At 40.6% G+C, this 27,206-nt stretch overlaps 3 protein-coding genes across 3 annotated transcripts; 2 read left to right on the top strand and 1 right to left on the bottom strand.

Annotated features, from left to right (window-relative positions):
* Window positions 1-4,516: 4,516 nt before the first annotated feature.
* On the top strand, window positions 4,517-6,817 carry LOC311598257 (putative olfactory receptor 10D4). Its single transcript, XM_084783283.1, has 2 exons — window positions 4,517-4,547; window positions 5,751-6,817. The coding sequence occupies exons 1-2, from the start codon at window positions 4,525-4,527 to the stop codon at window positions 6,706-6,708; spliced, it is 981 nt and encodes a 326-aa protein (XP_084639409.1). The 5' UTR covers window positions 4,517-4,524; the 3' UTR covers window positions 6,709-6,817.
* A 5,345-nt stretch (window positions 6,818-12,162) lies between these two features.
* On the top strand, window positions 12,163-13,095 carry LOC311598290 (olfactory receptor 10D3-like; the record flags this gene model as incomplete). The annotated part of the gene is made up of 1 exon (XM_084783325.1): window positions 12,163-13,095. One exon carries the CDS (start codon window positions 12,163-12,165, stop codon window positions 13,093-13,095), a length of 933 nt encoding a protein of 310 aa, XP_084639451.1.
* Window positions 13,096-25,360: 12,265 nt separating this feature from the next.
* Window positions 25,361-26,302, bottom strand: LOC311598436 (olfactory receptor 8D1-like; the record flags this gene model as incomplete). Its single annotated transcript, XM_084783482.1, has 1 exon — window positions 25,361-26,302. The coding sequence occupies one exon, from the start codon at window positions 26,300-26,302 to the stop codon at window positions 25,361-25,363; it is 942 nt and encodes a 313-aa protein (XP_084639608.1).
* Window positions 26,303-27,206: the final 904 nt, after the last annotated feature.

Below are 27,206 nucleotides of genomic sequence, written 5' to 3'. Positions count from 1 at the left end.
CTTCAGTCTCTATGACCCTTGCTACTAAGAGTCTCTGCTAAAGTCTCTTATATCCCCCTGGGAACCTATCATGACTTAGGTGTCCAGCTTGCCACAGAGATGTCCCTGCACACAGTTTTTCTTTTCTCTACAGGCCTTTTGCTCTCCTAACCCTGCTCTCCCCACTCATATCTCTCTGTGTTTCCTGTCCTACATTGTTCCCTCTCTTCAGTTACTACCTCTGTCTATTCTACTTCCCCTTCCTACTGAGATTTAAGGAGGATCCCTTGGATCCTTCTTGTTACTTCTTCAGGTCTGGGCATTGTAGTATGATTATCCTGTACTATATGGCTGAAATTCACTTCCAAGTGAGTACATACCATGTGTATCTTTCTAGGTGTGGGTTGCCTTCCTAGGATGATCTTTTCTAGCCTGCAAATTTCATGATTAATTTTTTTAAATTGCTGAGTAGTATCCCGTTATGTAAATGTACCACAGTTTGTTTATTCATTCTTCAGTTGAGGGACATCTGGGTTGTTTCCAGATTCTGGATATTACAAATAAAGCCTCTATGAACATAGTTGAGCCAATGTCCTTATTGCATGGTGCAACATCTTTGGGTTAATACCAAGGAGTGGTAAAGCTGGGTCTTGAGGTAGAGCTGCTCCCAATTTTCTGAGAAAGTGCCAGATTGATTTCCAAAGTGGTTGTACAAGTTTGTAGTCCCACCAGCAAAGAGGAGTGTTCCACTTTTTCAACATCCTTGCCAGCATGTGCTGTCCCTTGAGTTTCTGATCTTAGCTATTCTGATAGGTATAACTCTCCGAATTGTTTTGATTTGCATTTCCCTGATGACTAAGGATATTGAGCATGCCCTTAAGTGCTTCTCAGCCATTCAAGAGTCCTCTGTTTTCTGCTTACCAAACTAGACACTCATCACAATAGTCTCTTGAAATGCTAACTTAATCGTTATTTGCAACTTACCTCCTATTTAACATTTTTCAAATCTATATGATTATTAATTTTAAGTTTTAAACTTCCACTCATCTTCTTTATATACATTTATGGCTGCTAGCCATTCCTTTTGGTTCTTTTAGGCCATACTAGTGCAGAATTATGTAAATATGTAAAATGATGTGGCTTATTTTCAAAGTTGAACACTCATTATGGCTGTTCTTTCTTGACCTACTGTGCTCATTGGTACCAGTCTGTTTGTTGTTCATAGATTAGTAAGATCACTCAAGTGAATGCAGAGTTAGAACCTTTTCCCCACAGGAAGAGATCAACAGTAACATTTGCTGTATTTTTATATTTGTTAAGAATAAGACAAGGGGAATGATTCACTAAAATCTAGTGATATCTGTGTATCACTTGTGTATGAAGATGCCAGGATGTCAAATATGACCAAGGATTCTGTATTGGTAGTCTTTGTTTTGTTTGTAGTGTTGCCAAAAGGCACAAGCTAGGCTATTTCATGTTCAGGTGACTTTACTAATGGTAACAAAGAATAGAGACGGGGTGAGCTTGCTTACAGTCTTGTGCACCTTTCACAGGGCCCGTTCCATGAGTGAACTGCTCTCAAGTCGTTATTATTTTTTTTTCAAATTTTTTGCCTATGCAAAATTCTTCATATTTCCATATGAATTTTAGAACTAGTTTGCTATTTTTTAAAATAAAACTGCTAGAGTTTGATTAGGATTTTATTCAACCCACAGATCATTGGTGAACTCACATCTTAACACTATTAAGTCTCATTTCTGAATCTTATTGCAGGATGTACAATGTCAGTGTTCTGGTCCATCCAAGTTTTATCATTTTGTATGTTGGCATTACTTAGAATGTTACTCTTTGATAATATACACAGTTACAATGAGAGTGTTATGGGAGAATGGGGAGATAGAAGGACCCAGAGGGTCCAGGAACCCTACAAAAAGACCATAAAGACTGGTGGATTTTAAGATTTTAAAATATATTCATATATAGTACTGGTCAAATTTTCTCTCATAAGCACTGGTCCTAACAAAGTCAGATCTTCAAATTTGTGTAGAATTTATACTTTGGCAAACTCATCTTTAATACAGTCTTAAAAGTATGCAACTTATAGAAATAAAAAGATTTTATATGCATATGCATGCATGTGTATCTACCCATCTTTCTGTTTTCCATTTATTTACTTTGACAAACATGGGTAAACATGTTAAAAACAAAAACAAAAACCAAAAAAGCCAAAAACCCAAGTATCCAGAGATGAAGACAGTTGAGTGGAGTGTGCTGTGTAGATCAAGTATAACTGCTAAAAATAAGTTATAGCACTGGAAGGATTTTGAAAATACTTAGGAAAATATGAATTAAGACTGGGTTAAGCAAAAGACCAAAAACTACTCATGTATGAAGTGTGACTAATAATGGCCTTTTTGTGCTTTATTTTTTATTTTATTTCTTAAATATGTTTTATTAATTTGTTCATATTACATCTCAATTGTTAGCCCATCCCTTGTATCCTCCAATTCCTCCCTCCCTCCCATTTTCCCCTTACTTCCCTCCCCTATGACTGTGACTGAGGGGGACCTCCTCCCCCTGTATATGCTCATAGGGTATCAAGTCTCTTCTTAAAAGTAGATCAGGACTGAGATAGGATGATTGAGCAAATGACCTCAGAGCCTCAAAATTGATAAGGAAGAGAAAATGCAGTTTTTTTCTTGAGTTTTATATATTTACTGAATATGTTACAAATTGTCATGTTACTTCCATAGTGAGTATAGTAATGAGGGAGGGACTAGGAAGGCAGGAAGGGTATAAGGAAAGAAATGAAAGCCTTTAATTATTCCCTTTGCTTATTCAATCATCTTGGGTCTGATAATTAGGTCACTGGGGATACTGTCCCCAAAAGATGCCAGTTCCATGAACACTTTCTGGTTTAAAAACATTATAAATTCATTGTTTCAAGATCAGATCAACAGCAGACCTTGGGTGTCAAGTCTACATTATAGTTTCAAGAGGAGAAGGTGAAACATCTTGTCTCTATGCCAGGACACCTCTGCGCAATAGATTATTTTTTTTAGAAACACATTCTTTTTGACTAGGAACATTAAAAACATCTGTCTGCACACATTAGATGTGTTTCCCGGCTGCTGGTATGTGTATAAAGCTCTGGCTGCTTCTGTTTACTCTTAAGCATGCATTTCTCTCTTCTGCTCTTCCTCTTGTGTGTTGATCAGATCATTTTCTAAAACAGGAGGGGGAGAATAATAGAACCATAGCACTAAAGACAAAGTTTCTTGTTTTAATGGGAAGTTTATGTCACTGAGGTTGCTTCTGAAGTCACGGAATCTTCCGACTTCAACTCCATAGTGCTAAAGCTGGCGCACATTGGAAATGTTTGAGTTCATTGATCCATTGTTAAAGCAACTGTGAGAAAACAATGGAAGAAGTTGTGTGCATGCTCATGAGTTGTGTGCATGCTCATGAGTGTGCCTGGGTGTGCGCATGTGTGTGTGTGTGTCTGTGTGTGTGCATGTGTGTTTGTCAGAATGGCTTAAGGGAAAATAGGTAACACCACGGAGATAGGCTCCTTCCTGTCACTTATCATAGATACTAGAATTTATCCATGTATTTTACTATCCATATTGCTACCTTTCCTCACCTTATCTGTGAGTATTTCCTTTAATGAACATATATTTATTTGGTCACATGATACTTCATCACTGATTCCTAAAGATAAGTGAATGTGAAACTTGGATATTCACAAAAGTTAGTGTAAAATTTTGGAATTTTCTCTTTGTTGAAACAAAGGTCAACTTTATACTCTTCTCAGAAGAGTCATTACCTCATCTGCCTGTCTGAGAGGTGACCATGTGGGTTTTAACTTGAGATCTACAGTGGGAATTTGAAGTCCCCATGGTAAAGTGAGACAGAGTTCCAGATAGTTTTCTTGATATCAGATTCTTTCTTAGGACACTCATACATGAAATACGGTATTGAGATCTGACTGTAAAAAGCTAGGGAGAAGGTTTCTGAACATGTGTCTCAGACAGCTGTGAACTTTATCCTTTGCCTGGGGCAGGTGAGGGCCAAACAACTGTGCTGTCCTGCAGTGTGGATCTAGTTACTGAATTATACACAGGAAGTCTATGAGTAAGAGAGCAGCTGAGCACTCTAACCTACTAAATGTTCCTTTATCCTTTTTGAGTAAAGAGAAAAATAAAGTTTCCCAGATCAATGTATCTTGTTTTGCCTTAAATAACAGGTTCCATAAATCTGTACGGTTAAATAAATAAATGGAATAATAATAAAATACCTCACAGCTTCTTTACAAGCTGTTTTAAGTGAGGTTTTAACATACTTGCAAGGCTTTTATTGTTATTGCATAGTCACGCTTACCTCAGTGTTATTTGCTAGAGGGTAACTTGTTAAACTAACTTCATTATTTATTTGTTATTAACTAACAAAAATCATAGCATTGTAGTTTTATCTCACCTAATCCTCACAAAACCTCAAGAGACAGAAAACTATCCATTTTGCTTAGAGTTGGTGAGGTTTCAAGCCATGAAGTTGCTCAGGGCTCAGAGGTACAAATTGGTGGAGGCAGGTAATGGTCAGAAAGCAATTTTATATTTCTCTGTGTATTGAAGGCATGGAGCTTTCATTTATTTGTATATTTCTGTAAGCTGTTAGAAAATGTTTGAAATTGTATTGATGGCTAGGTTGAGATTCAATAGTTGGGAATGGAGTCTTTTTATTTCCTGTTTATGTGTTTGCTGGGATTTTAACCTAACTACATAATGTGAATAAGACTATGTTCAGACAGGACCTGGCTCGTACACTAAGGGAAATGATCATCTGGAAAACCCTTTTCTCTTCATTCTTGCCATTAATCATGCTTTCTGAGCATAGCAAGGACTTCACCTTGGTCAAAACCAGCATAATGCAGAACTGCAATCTATTAAGCACTGTGAATGAATTTATCAGACTATTTCCATGAACAAATATTAGTTACAGTAGAGCAAGATTAATAACTGCCAACCCACATATACGAACGCAATGCAAACAGAAGAAGAAATTCTTAGGATTATTAATTATTGATTAGGATCCTAATGAATGCTGCTAAGATATTGGAATTCACATTTGTGAGATTTTTAGTATAGAACTAAAACTTAACCAAGGTGATAGAACATGAGAATGCACAAATTATTTCTATCATCACACAGCTTCTACTTCTAGAGACACGGTCCATGTTCTGCCTGGGTGCGAGAAGATTCTCAGTATAAGCCACAGACTATTTTTTTAAGTATAAGTGACAAAGAATGGAAAGCGTATTGTTGGAGGGAAACATTAAAAAAATAGTTCTAATTTTCTTTTCATCATCACGTGTTTACATGCATATATTGGGACAATTGGCTTATGTATAATTCAAGCACAGTTTGTCCATCTATGGGGCGGTCAACATATGGTAATGCAGTTTTCATAAGAAAAATTAGTACTCTGAAATGTGCCAGTTTATTATTATTATTAATTATTAATTATTATTATTTTATTATTATTAGCAGTATTAGTATGATGATGTTAATATAAGCCAGGTGTGAAAAAAGTAAAGCAGTTATATCCTCTTCTACCATGTAATGTTAAAAGAAACGGAGACCAAATGTCATGGGCAGATTTATTACTGGTCCCTTTCCCTCACTGGCTTTGTTGTAACCATTGCCTTAGATAGGATCCCTTGGTCAGGAAGCTGTTCTCAGTTACTCATGGACACCACTGCTTTACTTCTCCAGGGCTTCCTGTGCCATGAGCATGAGGAACTCCTCCTCTGTGACAGAGTTCATCCTACTGGGAATCTCTAACAGCGAAGGACTAGAGAACATGCTCTTCATCCTGTTCCTGTTCTTCTATGTTTTCTCTTTGCTGGGGAACCTGCTCATCTTCCTCACCATTCTGGCTTCCCCCAACCTCCACACTCCCATGTATTTCTTTCTTGGGAACCTGGCAGTGTTTGATATATTCTTCCCTTCTGTGAACTCTCCTAAGATGATGGACTACCTAGTAGGGCAGAGCCGAACCATCTCATACTGGGGATGTGCCTCACAGATTTTCTTCTATCACACCCTGGGGTGTACTGAGTGTTTCCTGTATACAGTGATGGCCTATGACCGCTTTGTGGCCATTTGCCACCCTATGAGATACACTATCATCATGAACCACAGGGTGTGTACCTGCCTCACAGTGGGCACTTGGCTGGGGGGCTTTGTACATGGGAGCATCCTCACGTTTCTTATCTTCAAGTTACCCTACTGTGGCCCCAATGAAGTTGACAGTTTCTTCTGTGACATTCCTGTGGTGTTGTCCCTGGCATGTGCTGACACATCCGTAGCACAGACTGTGAGTTTTACCAATGTTGGTGTTGTTGCACTCACATGCTTTCTCCTTGTTCTCACTTCTTACACTCGTATTGTTATCTCCATTCTGAAAATCCGTTCCTCAGAAGGCAGGCGCAGAGCCTTCTCCACCTGCAGTGCCCACTTTACATCCATTCTGTTGTTCTATGGTCCTGTGATTCTTGTCTATCTCAGGCCTGCTTCTAGTCCCTGGCTGGACTCTGTTGTCCAGGTGTTTAACAATGTTGTCACCCCTTCCTTGAATCCACTGATTTATTCTTTGAGAAACAAGGAAGTGAAATCAGCCCTGAGGAAGGTGCTAAGTCAAGCGATGCAACCTTTGGGTTATAAGAAATAGAAGCAATAATTTCCAAAATAAATTCAATGTTGTTTCGGGTTTCCTCTTCATCAGTACTATTGCCAAAAGCTTCTGTTCCCCAGTTTTGGGGAGTCCTCACAACGCAGGGATTACTTGGAGGCTGACCTGTGGGCTTTATCCTGTAGAGAAGAATTTTCAGATTAATCCAGTGTTTTTAATTGTGTTTTGCCAAAGCAATAAATCTCTCTGCTCTGCAAAGTGTGTCAGTTTAAATTGGTTTTCATGAAACTGAACCTTTCTAGAAGCTATTGAGTTATTTTATACTCCCCTTGTTGTCTCTTATCACTCCTTTCCTACATTATCTTTTTGTGTTCTACTGCCACTTTGGCCACTCAGTTAAGCTCATAGCCATTAATAAGTTATAGAATTTGAAACTAGAATTGAAGTTAGTAAATATGTCTTTATCCTGTCAATCATGATGAGAACCACCAAATTTAGAACAAAAAAGAATCCGTGTATAAGATACAACAAATTCAAATGTTGTCAAGAATGTTCTCTGTTGTCTGACAGGATGGTGTTTTATTGAGTAAAGTCTGCTTGCTGTGAACTGATTGGTGTTACAAAGTTAAAATTTGTATAATAAAGTTCTCAGGCACTCCTGGGTGGCAAGAGGAAGTGATAGAAGATCCTGGTGGACTAGCCCCCCCCTCAAAATCTAACATTCAGGTAGGAAATGTTGGTGTTAATCCAGACCCTGAGAAAGTAGATAGGGCTCCATTCTCCCAAAGTCCATCTCAGGACCTCAGGTGGGCCAACGCACTCATGCAAAACAGCAACAGTGGGACCACGTGCAAGGGCAACATAACAATGTGGTTCTGCCACTCTCTGTCTGTTTTATGTTCTTGTTACTGGAAAATTCATGAATAATGATCAATTTTCCATCCTATGCCATTCCCTTTAATTCTTTGTCCGGTACATTGTTTTCCAGCAAATTAAATATTATTTCATCTTTAACTGAAGACGTTAGCAAATCCTATGGTTATATAAAGACCTTCAATTTTTTCCTGGAATTTATGAAAGTAAAAGAAGCTTATTGGTTGAGGAGCCTTGGCATCTTTGTTTGTCTCCTGTCTTTTCTTGAAATATTTGAATCCATGCCACAGTATTTTAACCATTCAGAGGTGATTTTAAAAAATTACAGCACTTGTGAAAAGAAAAAAAACCCCAAATATAACAACCATATAAAAACTTACAGAGCAGTTAATCAGGAATGTGGTAGCGTGAGATGTTGCGCTTTATGGTTTCACACACAGTTATAAATAGCTCATGGATTTCAGAACAGTATACAGCGACTGATTCAACTCCAAGTCCAGCGTGTGCCTGGGGAAGTCTCTACAGAGGGTCAGTTGAGAACCCCAGGTGTGGAGCGGTACATTACCGTGTTCTGAAAGATCACTGAAATCCAGTCTCAGTGCCCTGAGAAAACGTTATCTCATGCTGGACTTTTTTTCTCTGACAACACTTTGCAGGCAAATTCCTTTGCTGTATTTATCGCCTTACAAAATATTTACTTGAATAATTTTTGTCCTTTGGCTGCCAATGACAGTTTCTGCTGGGGTTTTTTCCTTATGTGTCATGAAAGGAGGTAATTATTACTCTAGGCCTGAAATCTTGGAGAATAAACTTTTTTAAAAAAAATCACAGAGTAGGCCCACAAAATGTGCAGAGATAAAGATAGAGACTGAGGAAATGCCCAGCGGATACCTGGCCCAATCTAAGACCCACTCCATGGGAGAGACCCAACCCCTGACACTGTTAATGATACTCTGCCATGTTTACAGACAGGAGCCTAGCATAACTGTTCTTTGAGAGATCACATTCAGCAGCTGATCTAATCAATTGTTGAGACTCAGAGCCAACCATTAGGGAGTCCTGTGGAAGAGTAGTGGGGCCAGGATAGAAGGACAAGAACACTACAAGAAAACCAACAGATTCAACTAACCTAGCACCATGGGGGCTTACAAAGATGGAAGCATTAACAAAGAGCATGCATGGGCTGGACCTAGACCCCTACATATATATAACTGATCGACAGTTTGATCTTGATGTGTGTACCTTTTGTAAGCTGAGTGGGTGCTGTCTATGACATGGACTCTTGCCTGCTTTTGATCACTTCCCCCTAACAGGGCTGCTTTTCCTGGCCTCAGTGGATGAGGATGAGCTCAGTCTTGATGTGACTTAATGTACTAGAGTGGGTTGGGAGAGGGCTCCTCGTTTCTGAGGAGAAAGGGAGGAGGCATAGCAGAAGAGGGTGGGAGGGAGGGACTGGGAAGAGAGAAAGGAGGGCGCTATGATCCAGAGGTAAAGTGAATATATAATAAAAAAATAAGTTAAAAAATTTCAGAGTAAACAATGTTATAGAGACAGAAGTTCTTATTTACATCCACTCATTATTTCTAAATGTAATAGAACTGTAAACAATAGACAGTAAAACTTGAACAAAATTCACTATTAATTTTTATAATATTTCTGAAGTTATAATTTAAAATTTTAATTAAGCAATATCATGATTAAGGTCATCTAGTTGGACTATTATGATTTACCACAGACACACCTAGAATAAGACACATATATATGAGAACCATCTATATGTCCTTCCAGATACACCATTTGCATATACTGAAAATGATATTTGAATCATATATCTCCTTATGTAGCAGTTCTCAATTGCTAACAGCCTTTTAGCTACTTATGGAGTCTTGAGAGCTCCTTTCCTACCCACGCTAGAGTTTTAAGTGGTTCGACCCTGTGTAGGTCTTATGCACGTAATCAAACTGCTGTGACCTGTGTTTCCTACATCCATATGCTTTCCAGAAGACAGTATGCTTTGACATCCACTGGCTATTACATTTGTTCTGCCTCTTCTTCCATGATGTTCCCTAAACTTTAGGAGTTGAGGGGGGTGGTGATATGGATGCTCCTTCTTTGTTTGAACATTCACAATCAATTGTTTTCAGTGCTTTGACCAGCTATGCACCTTTGCATTAACCACTGCCCATTGCGAAAAGAAGGTTCTATGACCAAGGATGAAAATAGCAGAAATCTATGGACATCAACATAAATATTTAGAAGGCAGTTTGACCACATTAGCAAACAGCAACAATGGGTTCCCAATGAAGGATTAAGTGCTCTTAAATTAGGAATTTTCAACTAAATTTAAGGTATGAATTCCTTCTTGTAATGCTGGGCTAATATCAAATCAGAAGGCATCTAGTTACCCTCATAATAATTGAGCCACTACTACATAGTGTGATCAAAGTAGCCATAATGTTCACTAAAATGATTAAAATAAGCTAGATAAGTATTACTTGTTTTCAGGGCAAATAAAAAGGGTTTTAAAGTAAGAAATGAGATATGAATTCAAGCATTTAAAGAAATAATAATTTTTGTAGAATAAAGTGTAGTAGTCACTTTTTCTGATATGATGATAAAAAGCCCTGATTAAAAAGTAATTAGGGAAGGAAAAAAATGCTTATTTAAGCTTAGAGTCCATGATAGCTGGGGATGCATCCTAGAAAGAGCAGGAAGCAGTCTGATCATATTTCATTCCCACACAGAAATCAGGAGAGAGAGAGAGAGAGAGAGAGAGAGAGAGAGAGAGAGAGAGAGAGAGAGAGAGAGAGAGAACAGGAAGTAGATTGGGGCTATGAAATTTCAAAGTCTTCTCTCAGTGTAGTACTCTCTCTAAATAGTCTATAACTTCTAAAGAATCTATGACCTTCCCACAAAACAGCACATATTGGGGACCCTGAGTCCATGGGGATATTTGTTACTAAAACCAAACAGTAGGTTGTGTTCTTCTTTTTTTTTTTTTCCTTTTTCCTCCTGAAATCACTACGATGTTAGGTCTTTCTCACCATTCTAAATAGTTTTATAATCTTCACTTTTCCTTCAGTGGGGAATTCCAAAGAGCTGAATAATTGCAAGCATTGGAGCCCAAGGGATGACATTCCTCCAGGGAAAACTTGGGCTTCACAATAAAGGAGCTTTACAAAGTTGACTGGCTTTAAAACTGCCAGGTGAGTACACCCCGTTACTCCAGGGAGTATAAGAGGAAAATCGGAGATGAGAATGAGGAGAGAACGAAAGTGGAGATCTTCACAGCTAATTGATCCCAAAGGAGACTACCACCATTTATTACTCCTTAGTGGCTGGCTAGTTGCTACTCTTTCACTCAGAGTATGAGTCCTGCTGGGTCAGATTCGAGGACTCATCATCTAGGTCTTAGTCTGAGAAGTTCCCCACCCTCTTCTGTCTTCACAGCCAGGCTGGTCTGGCTCATCTCTTCCAGTAACAGACAATGGATGTGGGCATGTGTTTTAGCCCCATTCTACCACAGTCTTCAGTGTGTAAGTGCCTACTGTCTGAAATGCTTTCTTCTCTTAGCATCCTCTCTTCTGATGTCTTCTTGGAGGAGTAAGAGCCTGTGCTTCCTGAGCTGTGCTTGAGTTTGTATATTCATGCCACCTTATGGACTTATGATCTGAGTAATGATCATGCATCTTACAAACACTCATGTGGTTAGTGCAGAATCATAGCTTGGACCATGGCTTGTGAGAGCATAAACTCTCTACTGAAGCAGCACATAACACTGGCAAATACAAATGGCTTTTCCCTGTATTGAGTATTATGCGTGGTCTTTTGTTTTCTTTTGTGCCCACCAGGTAGATTTCAGTTTTCAGTTGTGCTGACTTTGAAGAAAAGAAAGAGGGTTTATGAATCACTCACCTTAATAGATCACTTCAGTAGAGCCTAGTCACTGTGTGTTCATGGTTTAGGATGAAGGCCTATTATTTGGAATATTAGAACTTCGAATTACTATTTTTTAAATAGTGTGTGTAGGGATAGAGATGCATAGACATTTTATGAACATTAGAAGATTATGCCTGATTAAAAACATAGGTTTACTAGTTCCTTTTACAGAAAAAAATAGAGATATTTGACAAAACTGTCTGGACCCAGAGTGAGGAGTTGATGTGATATTTCAACTCAGATCGACATAACTGTGAGTATTAATCTATACCAGTGGCTTTCAACCTGTGGGCCATAACTCTTTTGGAGTTCAAACAACCCTTTCACAGGGGTTGCCTATCAGATATCCTCTGCATCATAACAGTAGCAAAATTACAGGAATTAAATGGCAATGAAAATTAAAGGTTGTTGCATGAGGAAGGTTGAAAACCATTGTTCTAAATTATCTGATGATAAATTCTCAATTTTTCACCTCTTTAAGTTTTAGGGAACATTGAGAAAAATAAATAAACAGATGATTCAATATCAAATATTAATTGGTAACAGTATTAGATGAATCCTCATTTAGGAAGTCTTTCTAATAAATACATTTCCAGTGGGTCCATAAAGGCTTTCGTCTTTTTGGGAAGTTCAGCTAACTGGGCCCATCCTTTCATCTTACAGGAGTAAGTAAACTTGAAAATGAAGAACTGCACTTTGGTAACTGAATTCATTCTGATGGGAATCCCAAATACAGCCGGGCTGGAAAGGATGCTCTTTGTCCTTTTTCTGATCTTCTACTTGCTCACTCTTCCAGGAAACCTACTCATTCTCCTGGCCATCCTCACCTCCTCCAACCTTCACACACCCATGTATTTCTTCCTGGGAAACCTGTCAGTGCTTGACATATTTTTCCCTTCTGTGAGTTCTCCAAAGATGATGCTCTACCTCACTGGACACAGCCACACCATCTCTTACCAGGGCTGTGCCTCCCAACTCTTCTTTTACCATTTCCTGGGCTGCGCTGAATGCTTCCTATACACTGTGATGGCCTATGACCGCTTTGCAGCCATCTGTCACCCTCTGAGGTACACAGTCATCATGAGTTCATGGGTGTGTGGGTCCATGACTGTGGCCACCTGGATGGGGAGCTGTCTGCATGCATCTGTCCTCACATTCCTCATCTTCAAGTTACCCTACTGTGGCCCCAATGAAGTGGACAACTTCTTCTGTGACATCCCTGTGGTGCTGCCCCTGGCTTGTGCGGACACCTCTCTGGCACAGGCTGTGAGTTTCATCAATGTAGGTCTTGTTGCCCTGGTGTGCTTCCTCCTTATCCTCATTTCGTACTCCCGCATAGTCATCGCCATATTGAAAATCCGTTCTTCTGAAGGCAGGCGCAGAGCCTTCTCCACCTGCAGTGCCCACCTGACGTCCATCCTGCTCTTCTACGGCCCAGTGGTCCTCATTTACCTCAGACCTGCCTCCAGTCCTTGGCTGGATTCAGTGGTCCAAGTGTTAAATAATATTGTTACTCCTTCCCTTAATCCTTTGATATATTCCTTGAGAAACAAGGAGGTAAAGGTGGCGTTGAGAAAGGCGTTGACACAAGGCATGCACACTCCAGGGGAATAAGCTGCATGTCATAATCTCTCTTCACACACTTATCTCTATTACTTGATCGAAGTTGCATTTATTTTTATACGATTTTAAAAGGCATAGAGGCATACTTGGTACTGAGTAGATATTTGTTTGATTGAAGCCTATATTTGTATACTTTTTAAATTTTGAGATCATAATACAGCTTTAACATTTCTTCCTCCCTTTTCCTCCTGCCAAAGCCTTATATATACACCTTCTCTCCCTGCTCTTCTTCCAATTCATGGCCTCTTTTTTTCCCACTAATTGTATTGCACACATGCATGCATATATCCCTATATATATTTGTATATGCATATATATCTCTAAATATAACCTTTTGAATTCATATAATGCTAGTTGTATGTATGTTTTTAGGACCGACCTTTTGTCAGTGGAAAACTAACTGGTGGGCCCTTTACGGGGGAAGAAGTCCACTTCCATTCTTAACACTAATTTTTACTTTCTTTTGTACTTCTTTCTCATTTTTTCTTTTAAGACTTATTAACATTTACCCCACATATGTATATATGTATGCACACATTACAAGTTTGTTTTTAGTATCAGGGTAAGCCTGGCAGATGAATGTTGGCACTTTCCATTAATCCTACAGTTATGTTTGTAGTCCATTTGGTGTAAACTTGAATTTTACCTTCATTTACTTCCATGACCTTGTGGTTGGCTTACTTTGTATGTTGTTCAGATTTCTGCTCATAATAACTGAGAAAGGAGTTTATACTGATCTTATGTTGCTGTAGCAGAATTGCAGTCTATCTAGGATATTTAAAGCTAAGACATTTTTTCAGAAATTTTTTAAATTAATTTATTCTTGTTACATTTCAATGGTTATCTCATCTCTTGTATCCTCCCATTCTTCCCTCCCTCCCATTTTCCCCTTATTCCCCTCCCCTATGACTGTGCCTAAGGGGGACTTCCTCCCCCTTTATATGCTCATAGGGCATCAAGTCTCTTCTTGGTAGCCTGCTATCCTTCCTCTGAGTGCCACCAGATCTCCCCCTCCAGGGCACATGGTCAAATATGAGGCACCAGAGTACGTGTGAAAATCATACCCCACTCTCCACTCAACTGTGGAGAATGTCCTGTCCATTGGCTAGATCTAGGAGCATGTCCCATGAAAGTCTTCACTTACCAGGAAACTGGGACAGAGGGGAGGACAGACATCCTATTGGGACCCTAGATGAGAGAAGCATGAGAGAAGAGCAAAGTAGAAGGATCCAGAGGGTCCTAGAAACCCACAAGTAGAACATTATGATAGGCAGATTTGGGTTCAGGGGTCCCGCTCAAACTATGGCACAGACCAAGGACAGTACAGGCCGTAAAAGACTTATTTTTCAAATGGCAAAAGTAGCTAGAAAATACTCATAAGTAGAAAAGATACAAGAGAAATACAAGCATTCCAAAATTTTAGAAAAGGTTATTACTGCATCAAATATAGTGTGTGCGGTAGATAACATCCAAAAACAGAATCAAATCCTTTGGAATTGAAATATATAAACACCATCTGAGAAGAGATGGTGTGTTTCAGTAAAGGAGGCCACCAGCCTTAGATTGCCTTTAGATAAAGAAGAATAAATGGAATTTCTAACCACAATTTCCCCACTAAATCTAAAAAATAGACAAAACATATTAGCAAATGAATGACAAAAGATGAGTAGTGGGTATCTATAACAGGCTGTGGGATATAGTTTTGATAAAGCTGAACTATATTTCAGGGCATTAAAAAGAAATGTTATTGCCAGGTGTGGTATGGTGGCACACACCTTTAGTCCCAGCCCTCCAGAAGCAGAGACAGGCATATCTATGTGTGTTTGAGGCCAGCCTGGTCTACAAAGCAAATTCCAGGACAGCCAGGGCTACACAAAGAAACCATTTCTTGAAAAACAAACAAAGAAAGAAACCTCACATATTTAATTAACTATTAAGATAAAAGCAGAAACAGCTGTAACATAAGCTCTCAGTGTAACTGACTCTGATCTCCAGTGGTCCTTGTGTTATTCTCTCCTTTCTGCTTGCTGATGCTATCTGCGAAGTTTTCACACGCTGTGCCATATATTCTGTACAGAGTTCATATTGGGATTCAGTACAAAAAATTCTCAGGCATTTAATTGTGCAATGAAAAACAAAACATTAATAAAAGTATGAGTAAAAATGAGTTCTCGAAAATTTGTTGGGGACAGAAATTGTTAAAAGTGACATAGACGAATTCAACAGTATCTAATAAAATCATCTACAGTTACCTCTAAGTAATTTTACATTGTGTGTGTGTGTGTGTGTGTGTGTGCGCGCGCGCGTGCGTACGCACACGCATGTGCAGGTGCATGGATATGTGTGGAGGTCAGAGGATAACTTGACTGAGCTGGTGCTCTCATCTCATCATATGAATTCTGGGAATTGACCTCAGGTTGTTGATCTTAGAGACAGATACCCTTGCCTGATGAGCTGTCTCTCCGGCCCTGTTAGTTATTTTTGACACAGAAGTTTATTCTTTAAATCTTATCCAGAAGTTGTCACTCAAAAGATATGAAAATGCGTGAACACAGATTTCATAACTGGGTTTTTGTGTATAGTAAGATGTTTGAAATGCTTATGTATAATTTAGAAATGCTTAGATGTAAGAGGATACTGTTTATCTAGCTTTGCAGACACACAGTAGTACTTAAACGAGGTATGATACATTCACAAAATAATTTTTAATTTGTGAATTATTCACATTTGTATGCACTCAGTGAAAGGAAAAATCCATAAGGACAGGAACAAAATTATATGAAAATTAACATAATTGTGATTTCAGTCTTACGTTTGTTTATACATTTACTTTGGTTTTGTTTGTGGCAGGGTCATGCTCTGTAGCTCTGGCTGGCTATGTACGCACCTACTTGTCTCAGCCTCTATAATGCCCATATTACAGGCATGTGTCACCATGCATTGGCTGTAATTTAAATTAATAGCACATGCACAGCAATGATAGACATAACTTTGCATCATAACTATAATCTTGTCATCTTGGCTTTGTATCTTCAACAGAATGTTAACAGCCTTACCAAAAACATAGAAATCTCTTAAAATATTTTTATTTAAAGGTGCTTGCAGTGTTAGAGGCTACGAAAGTCCTTAAATCAATAAGTTAGATTTGGATGACAAACCTGAAAAATAAGAGGAAAACAAAATCAGCCAATGAAGCAGGAAAAGGGAAATGATAAATATCAGAGTAGAATAAGAAATAACTAGAGTTAATGAAGAAAAAAATAATCAATTAAATTAGACCAAAAAGAAATTAACTAAGAGCAAGTGTGAGCAAGAAAATGGCAGCAACTACAAGAAAAAGCAACCTAAGTCACTTTCACCTCTGTCAGATGGTTAGAATGATTAACTTGATCCACAAATGGAAAATATCCAATTTCTCCAGCTTCTAACTTGCTGAAACTTGCAGCTTAACTGGGTACGGTGAAGATGTCTCCCACTTGATACTGGTTTGGAAGGCGAGAAGGGGTCACGGAGAGCAGAAGAGGCTCAGCACCTAGTTGGAGTTCTCGAAGAGAGGCCCTATTCTTGAAGGTGCAGCTTCACCTGCCGTGGAGACTCAGGGTGTGGGAGACCCCAAGAGTGGGGGTGAACACGAGACAGTGGCAGGTTTACAGTTGAGTCAGCAGGAGTCTATGACATAAGCTGTGAGCAGTCATGCTTTCTGCAGCCCAGAAGTGAGTGAGACCAACACATTAGGCTTTGGGCTACAAGACTTTATTTACAAGGCTGGATGTTGGTTTTCTTGGATTTGAGTGTAACTTTGCCCTGATTCTTCTCACTCGGAATAAAAAAAGTATCTGTGTTGTCTTTGATTTTCTAGGAACCCAGGATAGTGTGTGTGTGTATGTGTGTGTGTGTGTGTGTGTGTGTGTGTGTGTGTGTACTTCTTATTGATTTGAGTTTCATATCATGCACCTCAGTCTCACTAATCTTCCCTTCCCCTCATATCTGCCCTTCACCCTTGCACCCCCCAATAAAATACACAAGCAAGCAAGCAAACAACAACAAAAGAAGGCATAGAAACCATTTCACTGTGGATGCTGTAGCATGTCACACTGTGTTCCACACTCTATCCCCCTGTTCACACATCTTCCCTTCAAATGTGCATTGCAATTGGTCTGTTTTGAGAGCTCTGGCTTCGGTGACATCATCGATATTAGATCCCCATTGGGCCTCCTGCAGGTTATCCCGTTGTTGCCCTGTGTCCTGAAGATCCTGTAGCCTTGGAACAGCATGACTGACCTTTTCACATGTCCCAACCCCAACCATCCACAGATAATATAGATTTTGGGGTGGGCCAATTCTGAGCCCTGGATCTAAGCCTGGGTGGTAGTGGAGGTGGTCAGCCTGATGACTCTCTCTTACCTGCACCACCAGGGCAAGTTTTCCAGCACAGCCTTACTAGGCCACCTAGTGCTGCCAACAGCAGGAAGCAGGGTCAGCTCCCCTGCTTTCATGCCAGGGAGAGAGAGAGAGAGAGAGAGAGAGAGAGAGAGAGAGAGAGAGAGAGAGAGAGAGAGAGAGAGAGAGAGAGAGAGAGACTCACTGACATCCACACCTTCAGGGTTAGATCTACTCTGTTGTCCAGTGAAGGCTGGAGGTCTACTGTCTTGAGTGTGACAGTCAGTGAGGGGGCAGGGCTAGATTTTCTGCTCTCATGACATCATGGTCAGTTCTCTTGCTATTGCAGGTAGTGATGGGGAGAGGGGAAGAGCATCACCCCAGCATCCATGCCACCTCACACAAGATGTGTGGTGAGGCCAGTTCTCCTATGCTCTCACCATCAAGCTGGCTCACTTGCGTCCCCTCCACCAGAGCTAACTACTGTGCTGCTCAGATGAGGTGCAGGGTCTGCTCTCTTGAGTGCTGCAGTGGGCAAGGAGCAAGACTAGCTCACCCACTCTTATGACTTCAGGGTCAGCTCTCCTGACTACTTGAGGAGACAAGCGGTGATGAGGTAGGTAGAGGGCATCTCCCCCAGGCCCTGCCACCTCATGGCAGAGGAGTGGTGGGGTCAGCTCTCCAGTGCTCTTGCCCTCAGGGTTGGCTCACTTGTGCCCCCCTCAACCAGGGCCAGCACTACTGTGCTGCCAAGGCAAAATGCAGGGCCCACTCTCCTGAGTGCTGCAGCTGGTGAGGGGGAGGGATAGCCCTCCTGACTCATGACCCTGTCGGCAATTTTCCTGACTGTGGAGGTGGCAAAGGAGGCAGGATTCAGCTAGTGCCCATGCGACCTCATGGCATACAAGTGGCAGGTCAGGTCTTCCACTCACACCCTTGGTGCTAGCTCACACACACCCTTGCTGCCAGGACTAGCTCCACTGTGCTGCCTGGGTGAGGTGCAGGGCCTGTTTTCCTGAATGCTCCCACTGCTGCCCCAGTGAGGGGCAGGGTCAATCATGCACAGCCTGTGGACATCCTGTGGTCCTGGTGGATGTTCTGATGAGGGACATCCCCAGGGTCTCTAGTGGTAATATGAGTCAAGGACATTGACACCAACTCCTGCTGCTGTTTAGCCACAGTCTCAGACAGGGTTTTTAGTGGCAGCTCAGGGTATAACCTCACCATGGCCCCAGGTGGTGGGGTTGGCCATTCATAACACGCTACTCCATTCCACCCTCGAGTCTCCAGCTCTGTCTCTCTTTATAATGCTCAAGCTACTCCACTTCTCTTTCTTTTTAAATATATTTTATTAATGTATTCATATTACATCTCACTTGCTATCCCATCCCTTGTATCCTCCCATTCCTCCGTCCCTCCCATTTCCCCCTTACTCCCCTCCCCTATGACTGTGACTGACGGGGTCCTCCTCCCCCTTTATATGCTTATACCACCTCTCTTTTTCTCCCATCTTATCACCACATACCAGCACATTATGGTGGCTCCTGTTGCATGCCTGGCTGAGGGATAGGGCTAGTCAACACCCTCTATTTGAGCTGTATGGCATGGCATGTCAGCAAGTGGGTGTCTATGGCCTTCCTGTGTAATGTGCTGGAAGGCAGGTCTCTCGGTGGCATGGTGGTCTGAGTTCTCTGTCTTCTTCCTTCTGTGCTGTGTGGTTTGGATTTGATTTATGTGTTTTAGACATAAGACAACTTTGGCCACCAAGGCAGGTATCAAGTTAGGATGAAAAAAGGACTGCCATATGTTCTGCCCCTGACGACACCACCAATATGACTTTGTATATTTTCAATGGACCTTGAACATTTAATGTATTCAAATTTTTAAAGTACTGTAGGGTCAGTGAGACGTGAAAAATGGACTAGAGTTGGCCTGGAAGGAATGTCTGAGGAAATCGGTGGAGGAAGAACTAAGGCCCATTTCATCGCTCTTATTGCTGCTCTATTCATAATAGCCTGAAACTGGAAACAACCTAGGTGTTCCGCAACTGATGAGTGGATAACGAACATGCGCTACAAACACCCAATGAAATATTTATTTCTCAGATTGGTAGAAGGAGAAGATTTTTTTTTTTACATTATACAACTTTTTAAATCTTTATTAAACATAGCAGAGACTTTCTTGTAGCAAAGAGTGTAAGATCAGTCAATGAGAAGGTTGGAGCTAGCAACCACAATTTCAAAAGAAACAAGCAATTGAAATTAGCCAGAAATAGCACAAAGGTAAAGAACACTAACCAACTCCAGGATAGGGGTGCCAGGGGAGACACAGAAGCTTAACGCTAGCACAAAAAACTAAACTGAAGAATAGCCTAGCAATGAAAATTCTATACACTTAAAAAATGCATGAACTTTGCAAGGGGAAAACCATCCCTTGGGCCAGCTCTTTCCCTAAGGCCTCTTTGTCAAGTGGGAACTAGTGCTTGTCTCTCCTCCTTAACTGGATTTGACACAATGTCTAGGTGCCGCACACTTAAAGCTGAAATATAAGATGCTAGCCCTAAAGTAAACACAGTAAACTCCACATTCCTTATTTTAAAATATATCTCACAGGAATGAAGAAATAAAATAGTAAGTTAACTGAGCAGAGTTGTCAGTTCACTTGGGCCTCAGTTCTAGTAAGATGATGATAAGAGCGTAGTTTATTAAGGTAATTAAACTGTAAGGCACATTGAACGTAAAGACTAAGATTTTTAACTTCTGATCCCTGCTGACCAAATGGATTGCACCTGCGTGTGGACAATAGTTTATCGGGAATCTGGGAGCTTTACTGAATAAAACCTCCACATGCAGCTAAGTCTAACCCCATGTCTACTGACTCTTTCCCATCATGTGAGAAAATTACTCACAGCCAGACTTGGGGCTTAAGAAAAATTTCAAGAAATGTATTAGGAGATTACTTGTGTCTCACCAGAGGAGACTTTGTACGTCAGCTGACACTACAACTAGCCTGCAAAATCATCACAGTTGGGACCAGCCAAGAAGATTAATAGTCTCAAAAGTCAGATAAATGAAGCATTATCTTTTTAATAGACAACAATGCTTTAAAAAAATAACAACCTCACTGCTACCTATTTTACCACAGTTACCTCTAATATTTCAAAATGATTCCAAAATAACTAAAATGTTATTAATTAATACAGTGCTATAATGCCTCTAAAACAGAATTTTTAGTTTGGCTTATGAAAAAGAGTATCTTAACATTTCAACATTCAGTCCAATATACAACCAATCCTCTATAAACTATCTTAGCACATCACTACTGGTAATGGCCACTTTCATTTTTTTTTTGTAGTTCACACAGTTTTAGTATTTTAAAAATGCAGTTAACAAAGAGCAGACATGTTGGTATTGCTGTATCTTCCCCATACCCTTATTTGGTATGATGTAGTCATTTTCAGGGTACCTAATGCAGTAAAAGTGACAATGCGGACAGGCCCACTCCCTCCACTTCCCACCCTCAATCAAATATAAAAAAAGAAAACAGAAAGTGAAAAGACTAGAAATAAGACTAAGGTCTAGAGAGAAGGCAACTTGAAATCATTAAAGTATTCAAACACAGAAGACAGCTTTTTGCACCTACTTCATGCCACACAATAAACCCTGAAGGAGGAACTAAGTACTTCTTGATTTAAAACCTTTCAAGAAGTGGATTTCTGATTTGTTCCTTTAAAGTCAAGATACTCTGTCTTTGCTCAGGAGGCAGCCTGGCAACCTGGTCTACAGTCAGGGGAAGAACCTGAATGATTAAAGCTGCTTTTTTTTTTTTTGATCTTGTGGAGTCACTGGGATTTGCCCAGGACTAAAATTGCTAGGCTGACCTCCATCTTGTTTACTCATTCCTTGCAGGCCTGCTCCCTGCATCCCTGCTCCTTGTATACCTGTTCCTGCATCCCTCCTCCTTGTACACCTATGCCCTGCATCCCTGCTCCTTGTATAGCTGCCTCCCTGCATGCCACCTTTAGGATTTCCCACTCCCAAAATGTTTGGAACCTGTCTAGGTCCCTGAGGGCCACCTGCCCCCCCATATTAATGAGGCTAGGACCCTGGATTCCATCAGTAATAAGACCCCTGGATTTAGGACCAGGATCCATCATCTCTAGTCCTCTTGCATCTATGGCTCTTGCTTCCATCCGTCTGTTTTCTACTGCACAGGTCTCCATTCTTCCCTCCATTCCTCATGGCTCCAAGACCTCAGTTTCCATGGGCTGAGCCTCCATCACTTGAGACTCTCTACTTCCTCTACCATCCATAGACAGACCTCTTTGATCTATCATGGGACCTCTGGGCTCTCCAAGTGGCATTTGGGATCTGCTACTAATAGTCTTCCTCTCACATCTTGTGAGGCATCATGTGGCTGCTAGGAATTGAACTCAGGACCTCTGAAAGAGCAGACAGTGCTCTTAACCACTGAGCCATCTTTTCAGGCCCTGGTGACATAAGCCAAATTTATGGTATTTAATATATTTATTAAGCTAATTGTTGAGTTACACTGTTTCCTTTTTATTCTAGTTCTCTTCTTGTCATGTAGTCTGAGAATAATCCTCAAGCAGCTAGAGAAATTCATTTGGATAATTACAAAAAACCCACAAGAAACCGAGTCCAAGCAGATTCATTTTCAGAGGAGTGCAGTATCTAAGGATTTGGATACAAATACATCTTTATTGATTTTACTTTTGTTTATATTTTTATGCACATAAATTCATTCATTTATTCACATGTCATTGCTTATGAAGCTTTGCATCATTTATTGTTCTAGGAATTGGGGACAGAATGTAAAAGACACACATGCCCACGATTATCAGAGTGCTTACCTTCTAGCTGGGCAGACAGAAATTCCTAACTCTCATCAGAAACAGTATTAAGCTACAGTTGACATGAGTGTCATGAAGGAGGCACATAGGTCTCCATCCCGTGAGTGACATAAGGAGGTGTATGCTGGACGACCTCACTTATTTTGTTTCTACGATTCACTAAACAAGGTGACTTCTTGTACACTGAAAGAAATGACCACAAATAAACTGTATAGAAATCAGCCAATGCCTTATCCATTAGGCCACTGGGGCTTCTATGGGACTCTAGATGAGAGAATCATGGGAGAATGGCAAAGTAGAAGGATCCAGAGGGTCCTAGAAGCCTACAAGTAGAACATTATGATAGGCAGATTTGGGCACAGGGGTCCCGCTCAAACTAAGGCACCAGCCAAGGACAATACAGGTGGTAAACCTTAAACCCCTACCCAGATCTAGCCAATGGACAGAACACTCTCCACAGTAGAGTGGAGAGTGGGATATGACTTTCTCACATACTCTGGTGCCTCACCTTTGACCATGTCCCCTGGAGGGGGAGACCTGGTGGCACTCAGAGGAAGGACAGCAGGTTACCAAGAAGAGACTTGATACCCTATGAGCATATACAGGGAGAGGTAATCCCCCTCAGGAACAGTCATAGGGGAGGGGAATAAGGGGAAAATGGGAGGGAGGGAAGAATGGGAGGATACAAGGGATGGGATAACCATTGAGATATAACAAGAATAAATTAATAAAGGAGAGAGAGAGAGAGAAAAAAAGAAATCAGCCAAGGTAGATAGGGATGTCTGAAAACTATTGGTGTGGATTTCCTAAATCCTAATATGATAACTCTCTTCTGATACATTCAGATATAGCACTAAGCAGGTGACAGCACATGATTTTGTTCCCATGTCTTCCTGCTCTTTCCAACTCTGAGTCACTGTGTTGAATTTTTAAAAAATGTTGGTTCCAATCGCATTTCAGGGGAAGGCTCTTCTTGAAATATGGGAGTTATTTAGGTAATATATACCCTCCAGTGCCCTGCTCACACTCACTTTCTATAGTTTTATTAATTCTTACTAGTTTTTCTCCTGGAAAAAGTTTTTGCTTCAATAGTTTGTGCTGGTATACAAATACAAAGTGATCATTTCTAGCTCAATCCATTTATCCACAAATTTTGGGGGAATTCCTTGTTTTTAATAGCTGAGTATTATTCCATAGTGTATATGTACCACAGTTTCTTTATCCATTCTTCTACTGATGGACACTTAGGCTATTTCTATGTTCTGGCTATTATGAATAAGGCTGCTATGAACATGGTTGAGCAAATTTTCTTGTTGTGTGCTGGAGCATCTTCTGGGTATATTCCAAGGAGTGAAATAGCTGGGTCTTGAGGAAGCCCTATTCCCATTTTTCTGAGATAGCACCAGATAGATTTCCAAAGTGGCTGTACTAGTTTGCATTCCCAACAGCAATGAAGGAGTGTTCCTTTCTCCCCACATCCTCACCAGCATGTGGTGTCACTTGAATTTTTGATCTTAGTGAGTTAACCCAGAAGCAGAAAAACTCAAATGGTATATACTCACTGATATCTGCATATTAGCCCAAGGGGCATGTCCCACAAAAGCCTTCACTTACCAGGAAACTGGGACAGAGGGGAGGACATCCTATTGGGACTCTAGATGAGAGAAGCATGGGAGAATAGCAAAGTAGAAGGATCCAGAGGGTCCTAGAAACCTACAAGTAGAACATTATGATAGGCAGATTTGGGCCCAGGGGTCCCACTCAAACTAAGGTACCAGCCAAGGACAATACAGGCGGTAAACTTTAAACCTCTACCTAGATCTAGCCAATGGTCAGAACATTTTCCACAGTTGAGTGGAGAGTGGTATATGACTTTCTCATGTACTCTGGTGCCTCACATTTGACCATGTCCCCTGGAGGGGGAGACCTGGTGGCACTCAGAGGAAGGACAGTAGGTTACCAAGAAGAGACTTGATACCCTATGAGCATATACAGGGAGAGGTAATCCCCCTCAGGAACAGTCATAGGGGAGGGGAATAAGGGGAAAATGGGAGGGAGGGAAGAATGGGAGGATACAAGGGATGGGATAACCATTGAGATGTAACAAGAATAAATTAATAAAAAATAAAATAAAATAAAAACAAAAAACAAATACAAAGTGAAATACATGCGATTCCTTAAAGTGTAGTTTAGATGAAGAAGATGTAACCATCATTGTTGTTAACTGAATGTGTCCACAAATAGGATCCTCCACAATTTCCTGTGCCACTAGAAATTGCCGTTCTAACATTCTAGTTTTAAAGTAAAAAGCATTGAAGTGATTTTCCATTGTAACTCTTCCCTTACAATCAAAGACACAAGTGGATATATCCAGATTTCTGTCTCTTCTCACTGACTTTGAATTCTGACTCTTCAGTTTCATAGTCTTGTTCCTCAGCCTTCATGCTTATATATTTATCATTTAAAATATGCCTGTAAGCCATTGAGATGTCTTAGAGAGTTAGGAGCTTGTCACAAAGCCTAATGCTGTGAACTCCAGAACCTACCTGGGAGAAGGAGAGAGTCAATTCTCTTACCTTGTCTTCCTATACTCTTGTCATGGTATCCCTCCTTCCACAGATCAATAAATGTAACTTTTAAATTTTATAAAATAAACATAACTTTTTCACAGAAGATCTCTCAGTTTTTACTTGTCTTACTTTTTTCTTATCAGTACTTGGTGAGTATACACACACACACAGACGCAGGTATACATATACATATACATACATATACATTTATATACCAGTAGGTAAGAAAGTAGCTAGAGAGACTAGAGAGACTGTAAAGACACCATGTTAGGTATAGAGGCGCTAAGATGGTGAAGAGAGGGTCACCAAAAATAAACCACACAGACATCTTATTTTGAGATGACTCTTCAACTTGAAATAGTTATTCTCACAACTAAGACAATTTAAAAGGCAAAATGAAAATTTAAATTTCTAGCTTAACGGTTTTTTTTTCCTACACAGACTGAGAGAGTAGCCCACTGTTCATAGCCCTTTTAATGGCTTCTTTGACATCTTTGTTCCTCAGGCTGTATATAAGGGGATTAAGCATGGGAATCACTGTGGTGTAAAAGACAGAAGCCACTTTCTCCTGGGTTGTGTCACCGGTCGATGGTTTAAAATACATGAAGATGATGGAGCCATAGAAGACTCCAACAGCTGCAAGGTGGGAACTGCAGGTACTGAAGGCTTTGGACCTTCCTTCAGCTGAGCGTATTCGAAGGATGCTGGCAAGGATGAAGGCATAAGAAATGAAGATGGCAAGCACACTTGCAAAAACATTAAATCCAACCAGCATCATCACCCAAAACTCCTTGGTATAGTCTCTAGAGCAAGCTATGTTCAGAAGAGGGAGGATGTCGCAGAAGTAATGGTGAATGACATTAGTTCCACAGAAGACGCGGCTGGATATGTAGCTGGTGTGAACTGTGGCCCCAAAGGCCCCCATAGCATACACAGCAGTGGACAGCAGCACACAGACTCTGTGGGACATGGTGACATTATAGAGCAAGGGGTTGCAAATGGCAACATAACGATCATATGCCATGGCCGTTAGCATGTAGGAGTCATCAATACCAAAGAAAGAGAACAGAAACAGCTGGGCCATGCATTCGGGAAAGGATGTGAAATTCTTTTCTGATACAAAGTTCACCAACATCTTGGGGATTATAACGGAGGAATAGCAGAGGTCGATGAAGGACAGGTTACTGAGAAAATAATACATGGGTGTGTGAAGCTGAGAGCTAACCCTGATTAAAAAGACTAAGCCCATGTTTCCTGCCAGGGAGGCCACATAGATCAACAGAAACAGGGAGAAGAGTGGGATCTGGAGCCCCTGCTGGTCTGTTAACCCCTCAAGGACAAACGAGGCTGCTGCAGAGTGATTTCTTGGGCCCATTCTTCTCCCAGCTGTGATGAGCTGAGTGGTTCAATGGAAAGAGGTGAACATTATCAACTATTAGTATTTAACAGTTGTGCTGTTTGACAAATAGCATGTTTTCAATAGAAGAGAAGCTTTGAATGCAAACCTAACAATCTAACGGTACTGTTTTGAGTATCATCCGTCATCAAGATTACACTTCATTTGGCTTCGTTTTTATGACACGCACTGAGAAGTGAGAACCATTGGCTTTCTGCTTTGTTATCCTCTTGTGACATTTAAGTGTGAGACTCCTGCTGTCTCCCCACAAATGAACTCTATTTTTTTCCTGTAAAAGAAGAGTAACTCTGTTATTCAAGCACCTTGCAGGAGCGACCGCTCAGAGAAGTTCTTCCATCTGATGGGTTCTGTCTGCACCAGCTGTCATCTCTGACCTTATTGATGACCCCTGAGATTCCCCTCCACTTAGCTCACTCAGTCCCTGGCTCTAACTACAATGGTTTTGCTTCCTTTTAAGCTTTCCACCTCCCTTCTGCACTTCTGGTCTTGAATTTGATTTTTCGTGCTGCTGCTCATGAGCCATAGGGATGTGAGAAGAAGAAAGGCCTTTTGGACATGGTGGATAGAAGGCACTGTGAGCAGGTCTTGTGCCAAAGGAAAGTGGGAAGGGAAGAAAAAGCACCCACCCAGTAGGTGCCCTTGTGGCAGGCACAGTATTGAAGGCACATGTACGGTGTGCCAGAGGCTGCAGAAGAACACATATAAGAACATAATTTGCCTCACAAACGAGAAACCAGGGAATCTTAGTTTTGCCTGAAGGTAACATTATTTTCCCCACATTACATACATTTATTTATATAAATTTCCGCAAATCTTTTAGTGAATGTTAGGTCCAGGTCTTACGTCTCTGCCTATATTATTA

This window comes from Acomys minous (genome assembly GCF_964271855.1).
Source record: "Acomys minous genome assembly, chromosome: 5".
Classification (NCBI taxonomy): domain Eukaryota; kingdom Metazoa; phylum Chordata; class Mammalia; order Rodentia; family Muridae; genus Acomys; species Acomys minous.
This window is presented reverse-complemented; position numbering and strand designations above follow the sequence as displayed.

What these genes read in the sequence shown, in the direction of transcription:
- LOC311598257 (XM_084783283.1), top strand. Translation starts at nt 4,525, where the DNA reads ATGAAGTTGCTCAGGGCTCAGAG. An exon ending in AAGTTGCTCAGGGCTCAGAG is followed by an intron (nt 4,548 to 5,750) that starts GTACAAATTGGT and finishes TTACTTCTCCAG; the next exon opens with GGCTTCCTGTGCCATGAGCA.